General features: G+C 45.9%; 1 protein-coding gene across 6 annotated transcripts in view; it reads left to right on the top strand.

The window, feature by feature from the left end:
* The window catches only part of drosha (drosha ribonuclease III), a 75,409-nt gene that overhangs the window by 28,875 nt on the left and 20,284 nt on the right, over positions 1-26,250 (top strand). For 4 of the 6 annotated variants that reach the window (XM_076080807.1, XM_076080803.1, XM_076080806.1 and 1 more), the window contains exons 18-25: positions 1,787-1,925; positions 2,041-2,101; positions 2,443-2,502; positions 5,454-5,553; positions 7,721-7,823; positions 14,583-14,653; positions 21,592-21,636; positions 25,492-25,649. In XM_076080807.1, the coding sequence (XP_075936922.1) occupies positions 1,787-1,925; positions 2,041-2,101; positions 2,443-2,502; positions 5,454-5,553; positions 7,721-7,823; positions 14,583-14,653; positions 21,592-21,636; positions 25,492-25,649 (737 nt within the window). Of the gene's footprint in view, positions 1-1,786; positions 1,926-2,040; positions 2,102-2,442; positions 2,503-5,453; positions 5,554-7,720; positions 7,824-14,582; positions 14,654-19,721; positions 19,780-20,122; positions 20,268-20,705; positions 20,866-21,591; positions 21,637-25,491; positions 25,650-26,250 lie in introns of those variants that run through there. The other 2 variants (XR_012949433.1, XR_012949434.1) reach the window with 2 other exon arrangements.

Consider the following 26,250-nt stretch of genomic DNA (forward strand, 5'->3'; position numbering starts at 1 on the left):
CCGTCCGTTTCCCCGCATGCGGGTTCAACAACACTCTTTCCAGTCAAGTCAGCCGCTCTCCGCTGAGCGATGGTGTTTATTCCCGTTTAGCCAAAGGCGGTTGAGCAGCAGCTGAGGCAGTGATCACTAAATCCAAATCCCTCCCGATACTTTACGCAGTCATTATGTTGACGGGAACAGTTGCAGACGTCAATCCTCCCCACAGATTCGGCTTAAAAGCCAATGCCGTTGTTGGATGTTGTCCTCAACTGTGAAGGACCTGCAGTGTTTACAGAATAACTGATGTGTTTTTCTTGATGCGAGCTCCGAACTCTGTAGTTGAGGCTGTGTAGTCGGCAGTCATTGACTTGCGTCTGACATCCCACAATGGGGGAGTTGAAAGTGGAAGTAGACGCGGTTGTTGTTGTTGTTTTTATTTATATTTCTTATCAAACTGTCAACGTGGCGCTGAGAATTGCTAGATTTCTGCTTGTGTCGTGTCAAATAACTAGCTTTTATTTTTCTTCTTCTTCTTCTTTCTCCCACACAAAAAGCTGTTCCTCTTAACCACAGGAAGAAAAAACAAAAGTACAATTGCTGTTGAATTTGTTGCCTCCGTGTTCAAGGCTACAAAGCTGAAGGCCTCTTGAGCAACTATAAATATTGAAACCTCTCTGTTAACGTTTTACATATATATCTCATTGGAGCTTGAAATTGATTTGAAGTTGGCTGAAAGGAGACAAGCATTTTGAAAAGCAAGCCCAGGGGGGGGGGGAGTAGTTGGAGTTTTTTTTTAATTTTTTTTAGCTGAGATTAACATTCTCCTAATGTAAGATTGATAAAGGCTTGACATATCCTACTGAGCCCTATCTTTTTCCTTCTTCCTCCCCCGGCGAGTCGGAGATGTTCGGCAGCGGAAGTCTTTCTAGGCACAGCAATTTTTGTCCTCTATTCAAGCAAGCTAATGCGTTTCCTTCAGGGTTATTCTACCTTAAATTCCCACTTTTGCCTCTCTTTACAGGTTTGAAAGTTTAAGCCATTAATTTCCATACAGACAACTTCACCGTGACAAAGAGGCGAGAGGGCATTCTCTCTCTCTCTCTCTCTCTCTCTCTGTCTCTCTGTCTCTCTGTGTTTGTCTGTGTCTCTCTCTCTCTTTGATGGTGTTTCCGTTTGTAATTGGTAATTAAGCAAAAGAGGAAATGGAGCGCATGGGTCTCTGTGGAGGGTTTTCATGTAGCCTGAGGTTGGGCCATGTTGTAGATGTCTAAACGTCGGTTTGGCTTTTGTTGCTCACCATTCAGTTCAGTTTTATTGGTAGAGCCCAATATCACACATTTGCCTCAGGGGCTTTAAAATCTCCAATGAGGAATAACTCTCCAAAAAAACAAACCTTTAACAGAGGGAAAAAGGAAGAAGCCTCTAACCAGTGAGAACATTATTGTCCCTCTGTTACCAGGAACAAAGTCCCCAGAACCCAGACTCTGGACCTGAACCAGGAAGTAAAAGCCCTTTTCATGTTTCCTGTTTGCATTTCAACTACATAAGAAGAACTCGAAATTTGTGTCGCACAGAATAAGACAACGACACCGGTTCAATGCATGTTCTTTGTGATTCGCTGCTTCTGCGACTTTTGATGTTTGGAGACAGGAAATACAACACAGGGCCTACAAGTAAAGTAAGACTTATTTTCCTTAAGATTAAGGCCTCAGTTCCCAGAAAGGTTCCTCATAATGGTCCTGTGGTGGAGAAGCACTGCCTTGCTCCTATTTGCTTAACCCCCCCCCCCCTCTATTCTCTCCTCAAGCTGGCCATGACGCACCCCAGTCACCACCTCAACTTCGGCATGAATCCCGATCATGCCCGCAACTCCCTCTCCAACTGTGGCATCCGCCAGCCGAAGTACGGAGACAGGAAGGTCCACCACATGTATATGAGGAAGAAAGGTGGGTCACTTTTGCCTTTTGTATTCCATTCTTGTTTCTGGTCTCAGTGTTGAATGACCACTCCGTCTACCACGGCCCCTCACCTCTCCCCTGTGGGGGGATTTGTTTTTTTCAGGCATCAACACATTGATTAACATCATGTCTCGTCTGGGGCAGGATGACCCCTCCCCCTCCAGGTAGGCTGCCCGCAGGCACATATCTGTTCATGCTATCACTGACCGCAGGAGCAATCAAAGGGCCGATCCTCGTGATTAATATACCCGGCAGGCCTGCTGACAAGAAAATTAGCTTTAACTGTGAAAGGGAGGGAAAGGAAATGAGCTAATTTTAAGGGGCGACGGCTACTTATTATTAAACGTGAGCTGCTGTTATTCTCAGAGTGCTGATCGGGTGAGCAGCTGTGTGTGAGCGTACGTGTGCCCAAAAGTTTTTTCTTTATCGCCACTCCTCCCAACTGTCCTCACATCTCTCCTCCCCTCATCTCGTCTCCTCCCCCTCTCCTCCTCACCCCCCTCAGGATCAATCACAACGAGAGACTGGAGTTCCTGGGTGACGCTGTTGTCGAGTTCCTCACCAGGTGAGAAAGCACTTTTGTGCGTCTTTGATGGACGCAACCGCTAATTGAAGCCGACTACAACGCTGTCGGCCCCCTCTCTCTCCCCCGGAGTGACCCTCTCACTCCAATTCTCTCTCTCTCTCTCGCTCTGTCTCTCTACCTGTCTACACTACCCCGTGTCTGTCATAACCATGCTCATCTCCATACTTTCGACTCATCCAAGACAGTGATTTAATGGTAATTGGAACTGGGATATAATCCCCCCCCCCCTCACCTACCCGCCCTTTAACGGCCTGAAATTCTCCATGACAACTGGCAATTAGCTATCTGGACTTGCTGTCTGGAATGCTGACTGTGTTATTGACTCCCAGGTGAGTGTGGACTTTGCTGCCCGGCACTTACCTAAGCACAGTGCTAATTATGCGTAGCTATTATTAATCTCACACACTACCCACCTGCTGTACCTCCTCCTCTGAGTTGATATTACTTCACGAACATACAAGAAAAAGGCTTCCTCTCTCGCCACAGCAGGCTGTAGTACTTACACACAGACGGTAGAACGAATACATTTTTATCTGACTTCCATTTGCCCGACAGCATAGCTTCTACTTCCAAAATCTAATTCCTAACCCTCCATGCTAACACTTCCACCACAGTGAACATTCAGGAGCGGGATTAAACCTTAATGGGAACTGACACTGGGTTACACAGGACACTACTTCAGCTCCTTATGCAACTGGAACAGTGTTACAAAGAAGGTGGTTAGCCTCTGTTTCTCAAGCTATCTCTGGGCATGTTTTGCCACTTTCCCCTCCTTCCTCCCCCCTCTGCTTCTGCCTCCCTTCTTTGATTGTTAGCATCTGACGAGGCATGCTTGGCCTACGCTCTGGCCCTCTGAATTATTTATCAGCCTCTTGTCCAGTTAAATGGGTACAGCAGATCCAGCCAACTGCCTTGTACACCTCCAGCGCGCGCTGCCCTTAGAGGCTATCTGGGGCCCCTGCTGTCCAGCCAACAGAATATTTTGCAAATTTGAATAGCCCCAACACAGAGAGTTGGTGTTGAACAGAAGGGGGTCACGGCATGATTTTATTCTAAAAGGGTCGGCAGATGATGTAAAAAAAATAAGTCCGCTTGCAATATTTGTAATCCTTCTTCTAAAAAACTAAATATTTCATAAATAGGAGTATTTGATGTTCAGGTACGTCTTTGTGTTAATAGACACTTTTTTTTTGCTTTACTTTTATCATTATGAAGTAATGTGAGCCTCTTTTTCACTACCCAATTCTGTCTATGATCTCGAGGGGAAATGAAGGCTTGATGTATTTACTAGTTTTATTCCGCCTTACAGCACTGAGATCAGGCTCTCTTGTTCAAATTGGGATTCTTACAGTTGTTTCTTGCTTTGGAGAGTAGCCAGGCTGCTAACAGAAGCCATGTTGCTAACGCTAACACAAGCAACCAGAAAAATGAACACGGTGCTACGAGGAAGCCAGAAACAAACATCTACGTTTGTTTCTGAGACAAAAGAAACAAACATCTATGTTAGCATTAGCAACATGGCTAAGGCTAGCTAATGCAAACACTAGCAGCCAGAAACAAATATCTATGATTCATTATCCATTTGATAATTGAAACAACGTAAGCTAAAGCCAACCCAAGCAGCTAGAAACAAACATCAATGGATTCATTGTCCCTTTGCTAATCTAACCAATGCTAGCTAAAGCTAACACCAACCCAAGCAGCCAGAAACAAATATCTATGATTCATTGTCTGTTTCATGATCTAAACAGCAGTAGCTAAAGCTAAAGCTAACACTAGCAGCCAGAAACAAACATCTATGTGTTCTTGTCTGTTTGCTGACCTAAACAAAGATCAAGTTTTCTTGCTGTGGCGAAACTCAGCCTAATGTAATCCGGTAGTCTTTACAACAGCGGTGCCAACATTACTACCACTTGGAAATGCTAGAAGGAGGAAAAGTTGAAAAGTTTTCTGTTGCCACTTTTAATCATTAAATTATTACATTCTAAAGCCTAAAGATATGTTCTTCCCATGGAGTTTAAGAAGCACTGCTGCAGAACATGTGAGGAAAAGCACATGAGAAATGGATTACGGATGAGCTTCAGAGAGCTACAGTTTCTATGTTCACTTAATGACCCTGTGATGTACTGCACGGCCAACATGTTTGAAGATCAATTTCTTTGTGGCTAAGCTTTCTTTTAAACGAAGGAGCTTTTCATGAATAAACTGAGGTACAAACACGAGGTTTTTGTACCTGAACAATGCGATGTGGTCCAGTCAGCCTCTGTCTCTGACTGACACTTTTGCCAGCAAACTAGTCTAATTATTTTTCATTACACTAAGTGCTTTTTATTAATTCCAAGTACTTTGTTTTCACACTAAGATCACAATACCCTGACAAATAGACCTCTCGTGAATTTGGAAAACAGAACACCACCTGCTTTCCTCTCTTTGCATTGATTAGAAATGACTGAATTAAATGGCCTGTTTTAATTCAAATGAAATCAAATGATACGGTGCGGTTAGGGAGACGCCGGACCGTAATGAAAATGGAACCTGCTCGCCCGGAACCCAGCTGTGGAACCACTGAAGCGCCTGCGGCCATTTCTGGGTTCCAACACGGACCTGGAAAGGCTGGGACGTCTCTGGGAAATGAATTAGGTGGTCTTGGCAAGAATTGGTGAAAACAAATGAAACTAATATCAAACAGTTTTTAATCTGACTATGCATCTTTTTTTAAAGTTGCACACCCACTTTTCCTCATTCTCATCTGTGTCGGTGTGAGGGGTGTTTGTCAGTAGATTTTGCGACCTTGTCATATTTCTCTGCCACTTTTACTGTTGTTTCATGAGTACTTATCTTTGTAGTCAGACAAGAAATTAAAGCCATGAAAAAAATAATATCTGAATCCAGTGACTGTTCTAATTCTGTTTTCGTCTCTCTGTCCACAGTGTCCACTTGTACTACCTTTTTCCCGGTTTGGAGGAGGGCGGCCTGGCCACCTACAGAACGGCCATCGTGCAGAACCAGCACTTAGCCATGCTAGCCAAGGTAAACTCACAACAAGGCCTTCCTCTGCCGGTCAGAGCAGTGAAAGGTCTCCCAACTGATGGGAGAACGTGTTTGAGACAGTGTTATTGTTTTCTGCCTCGCCGTTACGACTTTGCTTCTTTCTAAGGGGGCATTGGGGAAAAGAGTAATTTTGTCTTCCTGCCATCCCGACCCGTTTTTTTTTTTTTTTTGCCCCTCAGGTTTGTAATTGGAGTTAAAAGGTTGTTGTTTTGGAGGACTAGACTAGTGCGACTGGGGTCCCCGTGGGCCCCTAGAAGTCTTCCTGAAACACTCTCCAGTTCCTGTTATCGCTAGACCCCCTCGCTTCCCTCCTTCTCTCCCTCTCTCTCTCTCTCGCTGGCGGCGTCGTACAGCCAAGCCGCACTCACTGGCACGTTTGTAAAGAACACAACAATAATCATCCCGTGATGTGGAGAAAGCAATTAAAAACTTCAATCTTTCATGTTGCTCCCCGCTGAATACAAAGATGCAGCCGCCCGAATCTGCATTAGTGCTGTGTAGCAGTTTGGCTTGTTTCAATTTGCCGCTCGCGGTAAAGTGAGTGTGATACAGTGTTCGACGTTGCCAAGTTGTTTACCAGGCTCCTCTAAAGCCGTCTGCTCAAGAACACTCGCAATTATCTTTCAAAAACTATCTTCAGCGAGCGACGGCACAATCCGGCACTTCACTTGGAAGGCTTAAAAGTCAGAGCGGGTTCCCTCTGAGTTGGAGTATTTATGAATTGTGATTTAATTTGTGTGTGCAATCACGGGGGGTGGGATACCACCAACAGCTATCAGCCGTAATTAAATAGCACCCTGACTGTTTTTTGCTGGGTTTTCGTCTGTGCTGCACTGCCAGTAAAATCAAGTTTGGCTACTTTTGACGTGGCTCAAAGGAATAGTTGCAGAAAGTTTGACTGACCCACAGTCCCGCACATTACACTACTTATTTACATTACATTTCTATAATTGTGTTATTATTATTATTAGACTGAGATAAAAAGATCACTTCATTTAATCCCAGTGGGGAAAAAAAACAGTGTAACAACTCCACAATAGAGACCGTGCACAAATGAACTCATTGTTGTCCCTTTTATGTTGTAGCTTTTGTGTGATTGGATGGATATTTCATTTGGACGCGTCTATCTTGCCAGCCTTGGCATCTTGCCTCACCTCCAGAAGAGCGCAGCGTGACTAAGCCTCTGGCTTTATTGTGTCATTTCATCCTCCACAGTTTTGTGAACGCATGCGATAACTGTCTTCACGTGGAGCAGCGTTGTGTGTATTTTATGATTTGTCAAATATATCTATCAAACTGCTATCACATAAATCAGGAAACAAATTACATCAGGACACTCAAGGAGGTTCTGCTGGAAAGAAACACAATTCAATAGAAAATATAAAAGAAACACCTAGAATGAAATAAAGATGGAGACAAAACTAAAAGTTAGACTTGCTCAATTGTATACTGTACATAAATACTGCAAGTCATTGGACATAATTATTATTAAAACATGTTTAAAAGCTCAGTAATAACTTTATATTAATCAGTATGAATGAATATATATCAATTGATGTCAGTTCTTTGTCTTTTCAACGCCATCGGGGTCGGGTGGCGGTGCAGCAGCTTCTCTGTTATGCATACTTCTAGAACAAGAGTGGTTCACCAGTGAAACAACTCACTACTGTTCAGACTGAATGAAGGTCACTACTGTTCTATTTCCCAATTTATCTTGGGATTATCGTGTGTGTGTGTGTGTGTGTGTGTGTGTGTGTGTGTGTGTGTGTGTGTGTGTGTGTGTGTGTGTGTGTGTGTGTGTGTGTGTGTGTGTGTGTGTGTGTGTGTGTGTGTGTGTGTGTGTGTGTGTGTGTGTGTGTGTGTGTGAGAGAGAGAGAGAGAACATTTTCCTCCTGTGCCGGCTTAGTGCATCATGCCACAGCTGGACAACACATGGGCACATCTGTCAGTGCCATGAAGTAGAACCTTTTCCAGCAAGGGCAGGCAATCTTTTTCATTTCCCCTGAGTTGTTTGCCCCCCCCCCCCCTTGTTTTCCATAGAGAGCCCATGAAAATGTGCAACACCAAAAAATGCTATTACTTTTTCAAGAGGCTATTACCGGGGTGTCGGTGGCGGCGCACTGATATGAATGTTTGTCTTTTACAGAAACTGGAGTTAGATCGCTTCATGCTCTACGCTCACGGGCCGGATCTGTGCCGGGAGTCGGACCTGCGACATGCCATGGCCAACTGCTTTGAGGCTCTTATCGGTGAGATTTCCACCAGACTAAAGATAGAGGCGGGGATGATGGCTGCGCAGGAGAATAAAAAAAACAAATGAACTAAATAAGTAAATCTATTCCCACAGGATATATTTACATACGGTGAAAACAAACATTAGGTGGTGGTGGGTTTAATATTCTAGTATTTGCTGGATTCTGCAGCAGCACATGTATTGGTAATGCTTCTACGCATAAATGTGTTTAAATCACCTGCTTTTACCTCATGTGCTTTGAATCAAACTGGATCTTTTACTAGTTTAATTCAGGTGTGTGTTGAGCTGTGTAAATAGCTGCAGTGGATCTCCCATTAGGCCCCTGGAAACATTACACAGCTGTATTGATCTCGGGGAGGCGTGGTTTGACCTCTGGCTGGACAGGCAATCCCCAGAGCGCTGCTCTCCTTCACCCGCACCAAACGCATACACAAGCTTGCTATTCATCCTCCTCGCAGTTCAGCCGCAGAGTTTGTGTAGCGATTACCCCACACACACACACACACACACACACACACACCAAAACTCTTGGCGGGGACCGTGTCCCTCCCTGCGTCCAACCCCATGGGCAGCGCTAAGCTAAGCCTCGCTCCCTGAGAGCCGCAGAGTCGGCAGCTTTCCTCATCTTATCGCCATCTTGATTGAACCAGTTCCGCCATCTCCGCGCTCCCCTGATGATACGGATACAGAAAGTGGGTGGCTTTAAAAGAAGTCTTCCTGCACCAAAACAGCAGTGCGCAAAGAGTGGCGGAGGGGGGGAAAAAAAAGTGCTGACTGGCACCGCGGCCCCCTGTCGGCCCTGGGGCCCCCCGTACTTGTTTCGGGTTCATTATGAGGCGGAGACGAAGTCCTAATCTATTCCGTCGCAGCGGCGGAGCCACGACACCAGATGCCTGTCTGTCTTTCCTTCCCCTCTCTTGTCTTCCATCTCCAAACTTCAGCTTAATAAAAAGAAATGTGATGAATAAACAGGGCTGCAGCTATGAAGGAGCCGGTGAGAAATACGCTGTCAGAGAGCACCCTGTGGTGACGGGTTTTGGATTACTAAATATCACCCCATACACACACACACACACACACACACACAGACGCGCTAAGGGGCAAAACATGCTCGCACAAAGTCAGTTGTGTTGAAGATGCCGTCTGATGTTGCCTCCCTTCCATAACTGAGACTTTTGTCATCTTCTTTTTGTTTTGTTTTTAGCTCAAACACCTCCTTTAAGACCTTGTCGTCGATCCGTCTCCGCCCTCTCCCGTCTCTAGCTTACTCTTTATGTCCCATCGCTCTCTGTTCCCCCCCCCCCCCCTCTGTGATCTAGAGTTCGGGCTTTATAAGGTGAAAGATGTGCCACACATATGATGAGGCATCATGTCACTCTGTCATCACCCTCCTCACCCTCAAACTCTCTCACCGAGGAGAGCGTTTCCTCCTCGGATGGCTCACGTGCCGCGGGGCTGGTACGATGGCTCACAAACGCCTCGTCTTTTCATCCTTGCGCGCTTATTTTTCCATCTGACAGAGACGTCAAAACCGCCACTTTCCCAAAAGCAGCAGGCGCCGCATCAACAGACGCTGCCGCCTTGTTGTCTGAAGGTACCATCATTTTTTTTTCTTTCTATTTTAACACAGTTTCTTTCTTTTTTTTTCTTCCCTCCAGCGTGCACACGCGTAGAATTCAAAAAGGCTCCTTTCCGCACACCGAGAGCTGTATTGGAATACGACATGCTCGTAATATTTCCAAGGCCCCGGCAGATAGCGCCGATGGCTTACTATGCATGTTTTCTGACCTTTGTTTTATTTGTTTCCTGCCACGGTGACCGTTGAACCTGGGCTTTGTTGGAAATGGCAGATAATCTCCTGCTTTGCATGGGCAGAGCTTTTCCCTCCGTGGAGCCGAGAATGTGTCTATCTCCTAACCCCGAGGCAGGGCCATTCTCTTACCCGAGACAGAGGGAGAAAGAAACGGGGGAGAGCTGGCGAGAGGGAGGGAGGAAAGGAGGGATAGCGGTGGAGGAATGGAAAGCAAAGGCATCTGCAATGCAAATGGTGCCCTGCAACCCTGAATAATTCAAAGTGTTGAATGGAAATCTTGCTTTTCTGATCCCCTGTCATTAACTTCTGCCGCAGTGAGCCATTCTCATTTGGGCTCTTTTGGCCTGCGCACCTCCCATTCTGTACCCCCCACCCTCCCCCCCTTCCCTCCCTCACCCTCTCCCTCTGTACTTTCGCTCTTGCCCACTTTACCTCTTCGTCTTTAGAAAACCGCTTTCTCTCCCTCCTCTGCTTATTCATAGAAACCCTCGTGCGCCTGTTGCCCTCCCGTTTCCCTCTCAGGTCCTCTCCGCTGATAAGCCACGGCGCTTCCTTCCTTCCCGAACTGTTTGAAAAGAATCGAGAGAAGAAGAAAAGAGGCCCCACTCTGTTTTTTTATGGCCCTAATTTCCTTGTACAGTTGATCTGTGGATTATACGCTGCCAGCAGCCATGGGGGATACAGATGGTGAACCTTTGTGAGGGCCTTCTCTAAGCTCTTCCTATTAAAAGAACGGAGAGAAAGGATTATCTCTCACTTGCTGAATATCAGATTCATACACAATGCAGCCGGTGTATTCATCGAGCGAGCACTGCTCCCTTTGTTAATTGCTGCAATGGTAGCAGCGGTGGAGTTGCTTTTCTTGCGCGCGCCCTCTTTTTTTTTTTTTTGTGTTTCTGCATCTCACCCCCCCTCCCTGCTCCAAGCCTCATTTTTTGAAAAGTAAGATGTTTGATGTCACAATGCACTCAGCCTGCCTTTGTCGCCGCCGTGGTGCAAATTCTATTTTCATGTTTTTTTTTTTGGTTTTGTTTATTTTTCGCCTTTTTTAATGTGTTGCTTTCTGTGTCCGTCTGCCGCTTCAGCCCCCGTTGAGCCGAGAGGGAGCGGCTTAATATATCATTTGATGGATTAGAGCCTGAGCGTTTTTGAATAATTCATTCCAGGTTATTAATGTGACTGTCAGCCGCTGGTGTTTCATGTGCCCCTGACTCTGGGTTTTTATTGGTCACTGAAAGCCCACAGACATTGGAATTCTACTCCTAAACATAACAGCGTACAGTCGGCGTGGCTGATGTGGAGATTCATTAGCGGCTGGCCTTCTCTGGCCGTGACTGATATCCTCTACGCAGCGCTGGATGGAAACTTACTTAGAGTTTGTACACCGTGTTCTCTCTGACCTGAAACTCTCACCAGGAAGTGTCTAATCTATCAGTTTGGGGCTGGGTTGCATTATAGGCTCCAGCTCCATTTCAAAGTTATGGATATTCATTAACAAAGACTGCAAAGAATAGTGTAGTAAGTAATCTACCTTGAACAAACTGGAGTATAAGTGTACTTAACTTTTGGGATCTCAAATACTTTCTAAAGTTAGTTGTTCGATTTTTGGGGTAATGTAAAAACGAACCCAGACGTATTCAAATACTGACTTGGACATTGATTACCAATGCAGCGAAGCTTCGAAGCATTCGGGTCAGACTTAATAGGATCTGAATCCTATTTTCCTGTAAGAGGGCACTCGGGTCCAAGCTTACCTCACTCGTGGGCCTCCATCGCTGAGCGTCGGCTTCCCCCCGGCAGGGTCGACAGCTCAGCGGGTTGAATGCGCCGCGGCTCTTGAGACTGCAGAGTGATTTGGCCAGAGCATGATGCTACTGCGAGATGAGCTGCGGAGAGAGATGCTAGCATATAATTGCTGGTGGAGTTGGCTGGCCGTCTTTGTGCTGCTGTGTGTGTGTGTGTGTGTGTGTGTATTCAGGGCGTCAGCTGCAACTTTGCAGGCTGACAGGGTGGACTGCGAAGCACAGATCTCCGTTTAATGATTGCGGCAAGTTGTGCGATTGATTGGATCGCTTTGGGGCACACTTTTTTTTTTTTCTTGCACGGACAGCCTGCCTTGTCAAGAGTGTTCTCTCTAGAATTAACTGCATATCTTGTTTTCTTCATCCACGGCCCCTTTGATTGACACCAACGGTGTTGCTTTGAGATTTCTAATACCTTTTTTAAATCCCTTGAGGCTCTCCTGGTTTCTCCCCCTCCTGCTTACCTCACACCTTCTCCTTCCTCTTGGAAGAAGTTTTGAAAATCGAATAAGAAGAAAAAAGCTCCAACGACTTTAAGGCCTCCATTTGGGGGAACTCGCATAATCTGCTGTGTCATCAAAACATGAAGAAATCTGCCTGCCGGCCCCACCCACACCCCCCTACCGTCAGCGTTCACGCACATGAAGGAATCATGAGTGATGGTTGAAAGACGTTCAACAACTGGGTCCTAGGAGGGTGTTCTCATCCTCCCACAGCTGGTCTCCAGAGGAAACATCTGCTGCGTAGCAGCGTCAAGAACTCGGGTCCACATTATGGTGAAAACCACAAATCTCAGAGCTGAGGCTTAGTGGAAAACTTCCTCCTCTCCAGAGCCTCCTGCGGTCAGCCTCTCGCCCCGACACGCCAAGATAACTCGCTTACTGATGCGTCTGCGAGGGCTGTAGGAGCCCTCCGGGAGGCACAGTCCTTCCTTATCGTAGTACCATTTAGTATTTGCGCCATTTATCGTCTCGCACAAAATGCCACACCAACACCAACATGGCAGTTACCTTGGCCTGCTAGCTTGCAAGCTAGCTCCTCACACAGATGTTATGTTACCTGATGTGTTTTATCCGGCTAATCTTTTTTTTATCAGCCGGGAAGCGAAAGAACGAGCGAGACCCGCTGAGAGTACATCCTGGAACTAGTCACACAGACATCGGAGACGTCGCTTCCACCACTGTTTGCTTGGCTAGTCTTTCCAGCTACGTATTTTCAGTCTCATAATTCAACAGTTTTATGACAAAATGCCACTTTATTGACGTGCAAAAGTGATCTGTTAAACTGACACTGGCACAATTCAAACGTGATGAAAGAAATCCGTTGATTACAGCGGAAGTCCAGCGGAAGGGGACTTTCCTCTCTATTGTGTTCTGATTCCGGACATAATGACTCCTCTGTTAAAAAAAACGCAGCAAATTGACGAGCTACGTTCATTATTTTACCACTCGACTACATTTGTGCATTAGTAAAGGTCCTCCACATGAGTGAGAGCCTGTGACTTGCCAAAGTAGCTGCTAGGGTAAAACAAAGTTGTCAGGAGGCTTAATCACATTTTACCAACATTTGGCCAATGGCTGGTAGTAATTTCCCACTCTGGTTGCAAAGTAAAGGGCATGCGAGGCAGATCGAGTGGGTGTTCATTTGTGTTTGTCTTTGTGCTAGGTGGGTTTGTTTGTATTTCTTTATGGTGTCGGTTATGTAGGCTGCATCTTCACTGTTTGTTTGTGTGTGTGTGTGTGTGTGTGTGTGTGTGTGTGTGTGTGTGTGTGTGTGTGTGTGTGTGTGTGTGTGTGTGTGTGTGTGTGTGTGTGTGTGTGTGTGTGTGTGTGTGTGTGTGTGTGTGTGTGTGTGTGTGTGTGTGTGTGTGTGTGTGTGTGTGTGTGTGTGTGTAAATGGCCTGTTAGCCATCTGAAAGCAGTTTCCCTCCCCAGATGATGAATCCCTCATATGTTTTTGATGTCGTCCATGAAAGCAGTTTGCGCATTTAGACTTTGCAGCCGCGCCCGCGCCCCATTTCCACCGGCTCATTTATGCACATAATAAAAACCTCTGCACGATTGTATACCCAATTTGCCAGGTGGTTATTGCTTTCTAAATTGAATGAGCCACTCTAAGTGTGATGGTTCCAAGTTGTACGCAGCTTAGAGGCACCATGATAGTTCCACTGATTTTAGTAGGAACAGCAGAAGAGCCAAAACAAACAAAACGCACAAAAGGAGAGTTGACTCGTGCAAAGCAGCTGACTATTGCAACCCAATGAGAGAGAGAGAGAGAGAGAGAGAGAGAGAGAGAGAGAGAGAGAGAGAGAGAGAGAGAGAGAGAGAGAGAGAGAGAGAGAGAGAGAGAGAGAGAGAGAGAGAGAGAGAGAGAGAGAGAGAGAGAGAGAGAGAGAGAGAGAGAGAGAGAGAGAGAGAGAGAGAGCTTTCAATTTGGGACCAATCCTGCATCAAATTTCTTTCTTTGTTCGATGTCTTTTGTGTGTGTGGGTGTAAGCACATGCGTTTGTGTTTTTTTTTTTTTTTTTTTTTTCCTCACAATTCAAGTTGAATTCACCACATTCTGTTTGTTGTGTGGACGTGTGGGCGAGACTCATGCAGGACGTTATACTGCTTTCTTTCTCCCCGCGCTGTCCATGAATGCGTTTGAACATGAAGTCCATAGGTCTGAATGTGTGTTTGTGTTTGTTCGGCCTTTTCATACCTTAACATGTGACACAGCCCGCTGCAAGGTCAATGTTTTTTTACCTTGGCCATACAGCTATCCCCTCCTCCTCCTCCTCCCTAACAAAGGGGGAGGTAGATCTGCACGGGAACCCCGAGGTCGTTTTCACCGCCAAAAAGCAATAAAAATGCACTCCTACTTTTAATAAAGCAATTATAACTCATTGCCGAGTTCAATTAATTTTAAGTTTTCCATTACGAGAGCGGTCTGAAATCGCCTCAGAATTGCCAAAAAAAAAAAACCTCTTTCACACCAGCTGATGCAACGCACTGCTTTTCACAGTTGCTCGAGGTTTCTGTGAGTTTGGCACGTTACAGAAAGTATCCTGCATGATTTCCTGCAAACACACTTCCTGGTTGTACTTTGTTGTATTTGTTTTGTCCTCATTAAATCCTAGCTTGTCCTTTTCTTTTAGGTGCTGTGTATTTGGAAGGAGGCTTGGCCGAGTCCCGGCAGCTTTTTGGCAGACTGCTGTTCAAGACCGAGGTAACTGACAACATGTATTACTAAGCTGTAATGTGGTCTCTGCGCCGTTCATAGATGGGGTGTGTATCTGCAAGACCGTACGTCTCTTTCCTCTTGTGGACACTCGCTCTGTGTGCATGTCTACAGATCAATCGCAACATTTTCCTATTTCTATGTGATTTTAATGTTTCCACAGATTTTCTCGCCACTTTTTTTACATTTGTTTAAACCCACACACTTCATGTTTTGGCAACCGACACATATTTTGAGCTCTCAGAACCCGAGATCTCACATAATCTCCCTTCACCCTCCGATACTTCAGACTAGCTGCTTATTGTGCGTTCACTGATACGCACAAAGATCAAACAATAACACTGAGAAACAGAGAACGTCTGGATGAAGCCATAGCCCGGCCTGTATACTGTGTGAAATGAAGCGGAGGTGCGGAACATTGCGGTTTGCCGGGCTCGAGCGGGGACACCTGCTATTGTTTGCGAGTGCGCGTGTGATCAGCGGGCGTGAATAATTGATGAATGGATGAGTATTTGCATTTATCTTGGCGAGAAATGTTATGAGTCAATTAAATAAAGCGGCAGCACATCTAGTGTGTCGCAGCAGGCTTTGTTCTAATTGGCTCGTCGGAGGTTCGATCGGTGACCCCCCGCGCACTACGGGACACACGGCCGGAACAGGTTTGATCAACATCGGGACTCTTTGAGGGACCAGATCAGAAGCTTCAGGGCTCAATCTTTGAAAAACAACTGGGGATCATTCCAAACTTAAACATATATAAAATCTATTCAATTTCATACAATATTCTTCAGGGTTGAAGGCAGACGATGCGATTTTAATAGCTTTTTATTTATAATTTAGTTTCACGTTGATTGAGAAAACATTCAGGCCTTGATGGGTCTCATTGTGTTGGAGTGGAGAGTATTTGTTTCCAGGTGGAGAGCTGAAACGTCCTTGGTCCCGTTTTATTGTCATCCTCTGGCCATGAAAGTGGCCGGCACAGTTATCACGTTATTGGATTGTCGTGACTTGAAGGTCTTTACTCGTGTGATGGTGAGAGATTCCTTTTTAAAGACCGGCTTTACGAGGGAGCTGCTGAAACAGATGCGGATTCAAAAATAGAAAAACAAACTACAAGATTTCAAATAAGTAACCTTATTATAAAGAGCAGTGCAGCGACTGAACCGCCACCGTCGGTTGAAGACTGCAGTCAACATACAGACAAAGAGAAACGTCTTCGTCTTCTAATGCAAAATAAAGCGCTGAGCGCATTGATGTCCCATGGGTACAGAAAGATACCTGCTGCTGTTCTGTTTGTTTCACCGCTTCAGACGACCGACGAGAGGAAAGTTCTCATATCCAGATGGAGCATCCATGTATAACGAGTAAAGAAAAGATGTGTAATAGTAGCATGTTTTAGGGACTATTCCAAAGCAGATGATGAGTATGATCTTACATGAACTCAATCTAACTGTACAACTACATCACAGGCTCCTACATTAATGGTTAATAAGAGCTTGTAAAAGGCTGTGATCTGTACTCTTTGTTCTGCCGCTCTAAAATGTCTCGAACATTCTCATCTGCTGGAGAGCTCTGCAGCTTTTGCAAGAAAACATTACAAGAGTAATGAAAGCTTAAGTAACTCATTCTGAAGACGATGAAGACGATTTGAACGAGCCTTCGTACACGATAGAAGACTGTGTTCTGTTTCAGATGAAGTTCAACGATAACCCTTTCCTTACGTCAACTAGGTAGAGTGACCAGGTGAGAATGGCTGAAAGTAGGTACTACGGGGGGGGGGGGGGGCGTGGCCTCCGAACCAGAACCCTTTGTTTGGATGGCATGAGGCAGCAATGACTAAGGATGGGTTTCATTGATACTAGTACTCCTATCGACACTCTTATCGGTTCTTTTTGATGGTATTGTGAGAAAAGATGACAATAAATGAGGAAAAGAATCCTCCTGTTCTTGTGATCAAATCCCCAGCAATGACCCACGGGTATTTCAATATACCGCTATCACTGCCAACGGGACGGCCAATCAGGTGAGGTGTGGAACTGTGTGAACCAGTGCATACCCAACAATGATAAAGTCACGGCCATTAAATACAGTCAATATGTTGTAATATCGCACACTTTACTTCATGCGGCACAGCTCAGGATGCTAGAGAGGAAGACAACTTCAGCTTGCTGAAGATCTTTTAGTCATTCAGACTGAGGATTGAAATAGTACGACTTGTCACCCCCCCCCCCCCTGCTGAATCCTCCTGATGGCTGTCATACAAAGCTGAGAGCAGACAGATGGCTGCAGACCAGAAAGCGAGCCAGACCCCAGTCGGGTGGTCTGATGGGTGGGGGGGGGGGGGGAGCAGACTGGAGAGATGGACCGACAGAGGGCCAATCCTTCTGTATTTCTAGCACTACCACTTGAGTCTTCACACAGCACATTACCAAGCTAATGAGAGGCAGTGCCAAACTGAGGGACTCGACACTTTTCTTTATCAAACTCTGCACCGGTTTTTTCCTCTCCCATTTGTCAGAGTGGTATTCCGTTCACACATGGGGGATCAATCCCGTCCCCTCTGTGTCTCTCTGTAACAACGGGATGCTGGTGTCTCTCTCTTGTTCTCCTCTCCCGCTCTAACACTCCAGGATGTCAATACCCCCGCAGATGTTGTGCTCCAGTCCTCCTTATGACAAGTCAACACAAAAGCTCCACAACTCCGGAGGTAGAATTCAGAGTTGACTACCTAAGACAAAGCATGCATATAATTTCCACCTCGAGACCTTGCCAGACAAACACTGGCCCGAGTTTTTTTTCTTCCTCTCTTTCTGTTAGTCGATAATTGGTATGGCATTCATGGCTGCAGCGCAACAGTTATTTCCGTCCCCCTTGTTTTTCACCTTTGCTGGCACTGGTTTCCCAAACGACGGGGCTCTCGCCGAGGATGGAATCTGGCTTCATTGCACACGGGAGCCCGGAGGAAACAATAGATGCTAATTTGCTAATGATGTTATTGTGAAGGTTATTAAAGCGTCAGCAGAGAGGCGGGGAGCGTCTTCTTCAGGCGGAGCTGCTCGATTGCTCCCAACCTGGACCCAACAGCAGCGCGGTACTGCCGGGGAAATTGATGCCGCTGCGCCGTCCTGAGGGGGAAGTGCAATCATCATAATGACGATCTCGCTGGTTACCCGTGGAGCGAGTCTGTCGGGCTTTTAGTAACACCGACACGCAAAGCAGACGCGCTCGGACACCAAAAAAAACACAACAAAGGTTGCTGTGGCACTGCGATGGTCACTATCGGTAGCGTGGCATCGCAGCCATCTTCCCACCTCCCTCTCTTCTGGGTGCAGTGCTAACAAGGGTTTTAGGGCAGCTTGGTTTCAACCTCGCTCTGTCGGTTTCCCACCTCCCCAAAATAAAGCCTGTAAAACAAGTTTGAACTGTATTTGATAATCCTGACCTACTCTGATGTTGTCCCGGTACACCAGTAGAGTGTGCTAGGCTTACATGCTCATACCGGTGAAAGGCTGGCTGATTACTAACTCCCTCCATAGGTCACCTCACAGTCAAGCTAGTCCTTTCTGCATAAACGCACTTTATTCGTTGGTGCTCTCTTTTAAACGCACATCCGCTGGACCCGAGCCTCGCTGAGAATCACTGAATGTTTCTGTTTTCTGTGACACGAACCACAAACAGCCTCCGTTTCTCTTTTCACTCGGCTACTCGTTGCCCTTTTTTAACCGCCACGACGTCCCTTTATGTCCTCTGTTGACGGTGCGATGACTTGCGGCCCAACATATTCGTTGTTTGAATGAGTGCTCGTACAGAATGTCTCTCCGCTGTGTCCTTGCTTTGGAGAATAAATGCATGTTCACATTCTCCCTCCAGTATTTACCTTGTTTTTTTACACCAGTATAGTGGAAATGAAACTGACATAGCCAAGGCCGCGGGTACATCGGTCTTTTCAATTACAATTCAATCACGGGGGACTTTTATTGTGGGAAAAAATATTGATAAATGTGTGAAAAGCAGTAATGCGGCGAGGACTTTTATTGTGAAGAATTTATAGGAAATAAAATGTGTTCATCACCGCTTTACAGCCGCTCCTTTGTTCAAGACACGATCACTATCCGCTCAGGCCGGTCACATTGAGGTGTTGGGTGTGGACGGACACACACACACACACACACACACACACACACACAGCTGAGTTACGATCTGGTGCATCCGATTGAGTGAACTGGGACATTTAAACAATAACAAGAACCAAACCACAAGCCAACAAACCTTCTCTTCTATCGTCTCCCACCCAACCCTTACACACCCAATAACCCCTCCCACCCACATTCCCAAATTCCTAATGGGTACATTCATCAGCCATTAGTGGGGATAAAATAATAATGAAAAGTAATGCATGTGCACATCCAGCAGCCATTTCTCCATTCACATTCACACATTTCTGCCCACACTCACGGGAGCTGTGAAAGTCATGCTCTTCACCTTCGACCATAAATCACGTGTTGGACTTCAGCAAAGAGTTTAGTTTGTTCTCATATTTGGAAGATCACCTTCACCATTCCCTGATAGAAGCCTCTGTTTTGGACTTAGTGCTGCTTTCATGTTGGTATCGATTAGCGATGCTATCTCTTATCGATTCCTCTGCTGCACTACTACGTTTGATGGATTGATTGGCAGCCTGCGGCTAGAGACCAATTTGTCAAGGAGCACTGGACCTCGTCAGAGAGGAGCCCCATTATGTCCCAATCACGGATGGCCAACGCTCTCAGGGGGGTTTGTGGGGGGAGCAGAGAGCGAGTGGGTTAAAGGTGCAGCGCCGATGACTATTCACGGTCGGCTTGTGAGCCTGGAATAAGTGCAGGACTGAGGCTGCGTCTCTATTCCCTGGTGGGGGTCGCAGCAGCGCTGCTTGAAGCCCACCTTCTTAAAACGGAGATCGTAGTAGCCTCTCATTTCGTTTTTAATTTCAGCTCTCGTTGCGGTTTGGCCGTTGACATTCACATAAACATGTTTACATATGTTTATGTTCTTTCTTTCTTTCTGTTTGTAACACAAGAGCTCCATCCTCCACATGGCTACAATTCAGCTGCTGCACATGAGGATTTGTGCCCCCGGTAATTATACCTTCCTCTTGCTGGGAGAGAGGGAGACTCAAAAAAACAGAACAAAAACTTGTTGTTATTCTTAAATCCCCACTCGATGCTGGCTTAATCATTGTCTGCCTTGTCTTTGGAATAGCTGTAATTGAAACATTAGCCGTTCGGGTCTATATACAGCATGTGGGCGGATTGTGTGCGCCCTGTGGACTCACTTTAATCACGAGCCTCGATCACAAGCCCAAGCAACTTGTGTATACTTCACTTCCTATTTTCTTTTGTTCCCTTGTCCTTTTGTCCTCATTTTCGGTGTGTGTGTGTGTGTGTGTGTGTGTTTTTCTTACATGTTGCATTCACAAAGCAGGCTCGGGTTTGACGTGACTCCTGCTCTGCACTGCAGTCACCGGGCGAAGAGACGAGCAACCGAGAGGAAGCGTTCGCTCAAATGTATTGACCACCGTCATGAATTTTTCATTGGCTCCTCAAGGCGATGGGTTGCCAGCTGGGTGGGTTGAGAAGATGAGGCGCCTATTCGTTGCCGCTGACCACACACACACACACACACCCCCCCCCTCCCTCCTCCCCTGACGCCGGGGGCTAGCGCCGCATTTTAAAGGTTTATCTCCTTGAACCTTTTAAACACCTGAGTGATACTGTACTTTAGAGGCCCTCGCCACGTCTCTCTCCCCGCTATGACTCACCCAACACTAGACCCCAGGCCCAAAACTGCTTCTGACTGGCGTTGTCCTTGGCAACAACTTGTGAGCCACAGCGTCTACTCCCTCCCTCCCTCTCTCCCTCCCTCTCTCTCTCTCTCTCTCTCTCTCTCTGTGCTGTCTATTTGTCAGCCTCTCTTCTGCTCCACCGTTCGATCCCGTGTGGTAACCTCAGAGCAGGGTTGAGGAAACATGTTGATCTTACACATATTTCTCTCCACGGGGCAGCGGGGAGGCCGAGGGAGTCCAGCACTGTCGACGTGTGTCTCCAGAGACAACACACCTCTCAAAGGCAAACCTCAGCAACCCTCAACCCTCCAACACCCCCCCCACACACCTCACTCCCCAGTGGGTGGTCCACATACAGACCGCTCGGTCTGAAAAGAAGGTGTTTGCTCGGTTGCCGTTATTTATGTGTTTTTACTTTATTTAAATGTCTTTACATTCCTCGATGTGTCCAGAAACATGACTCTGAATAAATGCTAACGTTGCTCAATATCAGCTTGATTATTAGCTATACAGGCAATTGTTTAGAGGTGAAAATATGTCAATATATACCGCTTGTTTCACGGCCCCCAGGTGGCCAAAGAAAATCAATTACTGCAGCTTTCATAACCATGGTTAACCAGTAAATGACATAACTAGTTAACGGGGGCCACAAATCAATGGTGTAGGTGTGTGTGGGATAAAAACAGCTTCAGCTCGGGGGCGAGCTACTCTGTTTATACGGACGGTTTTAATTTCAAATTTTAATTTCAAACTTTTCGATGTCATTAAAAAGTGAAAATTAGTTTTGACCATTAATTTAGTTAATGGTCAACAAGTCCGTTGAACTTCTGTGGTTCAATGTCACGAGAGTTGTAGTTTCAGTTGACTTTCGATGTTTTTCATTGCTTCATTTTCTTTGTTTGTTTTAATTGACTCTAATAATCCTACAGTCTGAAATTAGAACGATGTGACGGTGTAAAGGTTTGTTTGTTCTGTTGTTGTATTATCAGAATGGTGGTGGTGTTGTTTTAAGATGGATGACCCTCACACCAAGAGGAAACACTGTCATTTCTTTCCTCTGACCGCTCCCCCCCCCCCCCCCCCCCCTCTTTTTCTGTCTTCACAGGGCCTACAGGAGGTCTGGCTCAACTACCCAGCACACCCCCTGCAGGTTGGTTCACAGATGCTTTATTCTTGATGTTTATTTTGGGCTGGGTATGCCTCCCATTACATCTCACCTCACCCCTCCAAGACACAAAAGCCGTCTCCCGTTTGAAATTGTCCAGCCTGAATGTGTGTTTTTCCTTCCTTTGTGTGTGTGTGTGTGTGTGTGTGTGTGTGTGTGTGTGTGTGTGTGTGTGTGTGTGTGTGTGTGTGTGTGTGTGTGTGTGTGTGTGTGTGTCTGTCTGGGTTTCTCTGACCGAGGTGGGCAAGCTGGCGGTTGTTTTGCCAGAGGCTGACTGAGTTCTTTATAGCTGTCACAAGGCCCCCCAGTAGCCTTCCACTAGTCTTCATTGTTCTGCTCCCGTGTCTCGTTGCTCCCCGTTTTGGTGGAGACCCTAATCCGCTTTCTCCGTTCACTCGGTTCCTCTTCCTCCTCGCCATTGCTCCTTTCTCTGCTTCTCCGTCCTCGTGCTGTTTGCGTCTCTTCTCTCTCTCTCTCTCTCTCTCTCTCTCTCTCTCTCTCTCTCTCTCTCTCTCTCTCTCTCCTGCCGTTCCTTGCTTTGCATGATCTGCCCAGAAACATTGAACATGTCAACAGTGTTTGTTTGAAATTAGGATTTGGAAGAAGAGATCAAAGATGCCATAACAGGATTACAGTCCCGGATCACATGGGGCCTCCAGGGACCGTCAGGCATCCTTCTCTCTGATGTGTTTGTGTGGAGAAAGTGTTTCTTTGTGTGGATGCCGAGAGTCGTCTTTAAGCACTTTATTCTCTTCATCTGCCTCTGTGTGCATGAGTGCTGCTGTGTCTTTACATGGACATTTTTCATATCCATGTTTGGCATGTTTGGCCCAAAATAACATTATGTTTACATGCATCTGCATATATTCAGTATATATATATTTATTATATTCTATTATTATTCTATTATTTAATTATTATATTGTATTATATTTATTTATATATATATATTATATTATTTATATATTTATTTATTTATCTGTATGTATATTATATTATATATTTATATATAATATATTTATATATATGTTATATAATTTATATATTTATTTATTTATACGTATGTATATTATATCCATCTCTTCCGTGCCTCCTCACCCCTGTGTGTGCTGAGGATCCACACAGCGTCTGGATGTTGTTTTGTTGAGCTGCTCAGAATAAACTCTCCGGTCTATTTTCCTGGAGAGTTGCTCAGCGGAGGTCCCAGCGGCGGGCACCGTGGTCAGGGTGGAGCCCCGGGGTCAGCCCTGCAACCGCTCTGTGGCGGGGACGGGGGGGGGGGGGGGGCGCCTCCTCCACACTGTGTTGCATGAGTAGTCATTAGCCTCATTACCACACACGGCGCATGTCTGAGGTTTTCCTCTGGGTGGTCCCCTGCCAGCGGGGCAACGCCTGTTAAATTGTGCCAACCTCTCGGTAGCTTGATGGCACCCTGACCTTTGGGCTTGAGATGATATAATCTAAGGCGTTTCACACAAGGAAAATTATCATTTATTTCATTATTAATTCTATAATTGATGAAAGCCCCCAGGAGTTTAGGCTAGACCAATATGCCCAAAATTGTTGCTGAGAATTAACAAGGTGTCAATCCCGTCTTAATGAGGTTCGAGTGGAAGGCAATGGCAGCTCGCCACGGCGCGGGCAATTGTGCGTACCCGACGTCTTTGGCATACACGCGCATACATTAGCCGCGCCACCGTCGTGCCTTACCGAGCGCGCTGCAAGCGCTCTGCGGTTGACGGGCACGTCTTCATGTCTTTCCTGTTGGCTTGATCCGCACCAACGCATCATCAACCCCGAGCTCTCCAGAATAATTTACCAGAACGTCATTCACGTTGAGTCTGGATTTCTAAATGCAGTCTCTGGTTTTATTGGGGGAGATACTCAAATGACCTCGCCTCTGATTCTGCCTTCTGTCTGGACTGAGCTGAAAGTGATTCATTGAAGGCGTTTCAAAAGTCTTTAATTTTTGTATTTCTTCCATTGCTGCTGTTGATCTCCCCCCCCCCCCTCTGTTTGAAGCCTTCCTGCTGGCCGTTCCCCCTGAAGGATAGCAAGTGCCTGTGGGTGGTGAACTCGTCAGATGCCGTTAGTTGTGATGCATGACATTTAAACGCCTTCCGTTAATTAACGGAGAGGAAAGAAGGCAGAGATGAAATGTGTTTTTTTTTGGACATATTGGAAGATGGAACCATGACATTACCGGCAGCACTCCAATTAAAACGCTGAGTTTAAAGCTACATCTCGGCTCTGTGCGCTGGCTTGACATGGGAGACTCTGAGAAAACATAAAAACACAGACAATGAAGATGCATGAAAAAAAGAATAAAGTGTCCATCTTCCCCTGGAGAGCCTTGAATGTAGCTCCGTTTATTCTTATCTTTGGGGCACTTTATGTCCAGCTTCACGGAGCGCGCTGTCGAGAGGAAACACGGTTCCTTTTGAATGTCCACGTGAGATAATGCAGCTCGATGTTTCTGTTTTATGTCTTGGTCAAGCTTCCAGTTGTTCCACGCAAAGACCAATTAGATGTTTCTAGCAGTTTAATTAATGCACCCATGAGGAAATCTCTTGATTCAACAAACATGCATGCACATATTTCTTTTAGCATATTATTTCTTTTGCTAATGAGCACAGACGCGAGCAAATACTGCACTCAAAGCGAGCAGCATGTTTTTGCTGAACCCGTCTAGCTCTGAACTCTCCGAGCCATGAAGCTAATGTTAAAGACGTGACCTACAGGGAGTTTCACACCCAAAACATTATTCTTTTTCAAGACTCATCATCGTCACGAGGCTGTGATACAGCCTGCTTTAGACCAAACCACACTTACAGTATGACTGAGTCACCGGAGATATTAATTGACCGTTTGAATCACCAGATTTAGAGAGAAGCGAGCTGTTTGTCTTAAAACTTAATGACTAAGAGATTCCATCTGCTGCACATCATGAGTTTGTTTTGAGGCGGATTAGAACCACGCAGTCTGAGCAGACTCTGGAGAAGCACATACTGTAGCACAGGCTCAGTTCATTTAAGGAACGACTTCATTGAGCAAGTAGGGTGGTTGTTTTTCTTGCAACTGGTTGAAGATTCCCTGAAGTGATCACGCTGGTTTTTACTGGACACATAGTTGCTGTTTCTCCTCCTTTTGGTTAATACATATACTATACTTTCAGAAATACATAAACAAAGACACCTTCAGTGAAGTATCTGTTATTGAGACAGCTGTGCTATATTACAGAAAAAGTGTATGATATATATATATATATATATATATATATATATATACACACACATCACAAATAATGCTTAAAAAGAAAAACAAGACTATTATCCCACCAAACCACCTTTTGTGCCTTTTTTTTATGCCTCTGCGCCGGCGACATCTGTGGCCGGGGGCCTTGTGTTTTGGGGCTGTTCGCCGTACGTACGGTCCATTCTCGTCAGCGCAATATCGCAGGAAGACGCTGAGGGAATCTCTTCAAATCAGGCACAAACATCCACCTGGACTTCAGGAGGAACAGATCAGATTTAGGTGGTCAAAGATTAAGATCATTGTGACCTCACGTCCGTCCCATCGTTGTTAACGCAATACCTCAGGAGTGCCTGGAGGGAATTTCTTCAAATTTGGCACGAACGTGGCACTTGGATTTAAGGATGAACGGATCAGATTACGTTGGTCAAAGGTCAAGATTGTTGTGACCTCATAACTCAAGAATCCATATGCTAATAATGACATTTTCACACACGCCTAATGAACACTGTAAACTGCAACACGACTGGTTGTTGGAGGCATACAAACGTAAGACGGTAATTGTATTCTATTCATTTCCTCGTCCAGGTCCAGGAGCCTCAGACGGACCGGCAGCTGATCGAGGCGTCTCCCGTCCTCCAGAAACTGACCAGCTTCGAGGACACCATTGGCATTTTGTTCACACATGTGCGTCTTCTGGCCAGAGCCTTCACCTTGAGGACCGTGGGCTTCAACCACCTCACCCTGTAAGTTGTGTGTGTGTGTGTGTGTGTGTGTGTGTGTGTGTGTCGATAATAGAGTTACAGCCAATTAAAATGCAAAGTGAGATGCAGAGAGCTGGCCAGATTTAATTTGCAGGGATGCTGCAGAAGTAGCCAGACTTTGTTTGTTGTTCCCCTCAGAGGTGATGAGGCATGATGCATTGTAATGTATAATATGATCGGAGATGCTGGGAGTTTTATCATACGTCGAGCATTTTAAATTTGCAATCTGTTGTGAATGCAGCCGCCCTCTCCTCCTACATCATCATTATATTTACCCCCTGCAGCCTACACATCTTCTTGCAGCCACTAAGACTGCCAGTATAATATAAGTGATGTCTTGAATGTCACGTTCAAAGAACCTCGGTTAAAGACGGCCTCTATTACCGGTTTGTGGCTCAGTCCCTAATCCGAGGGTTTCACAGCCGAGGGAGGCCGGAGGGACTCTGGAGCCCCCGTATCTGTAGTCTGCTTCTACCTGCGAGGCCATAACCTCAGTGCCTCATGGGAAATGGGGTTTTGATTCACTGGGTTGTCCGGGGCAGAAGGTTTAGAATTCCTCTCTCTCATTCATTGCAGCCACATC

This window comes from Anarhichas minor, unplaced genomic scaffold (genome assembly GCF_050575085.1).
Source record: "Anarhichas minor isolate MPS153535 unplaced genomic scaffold, ASM5057508v1 ptg000074l, whole genome shotgun sequence".
Classification (NCBI taxonomy): Eukaryota; Metazoa; Chordata; class Actinopteri; order Perciformes; family Anarhichadidae; genus Anarhichas; species Anarhichas minor.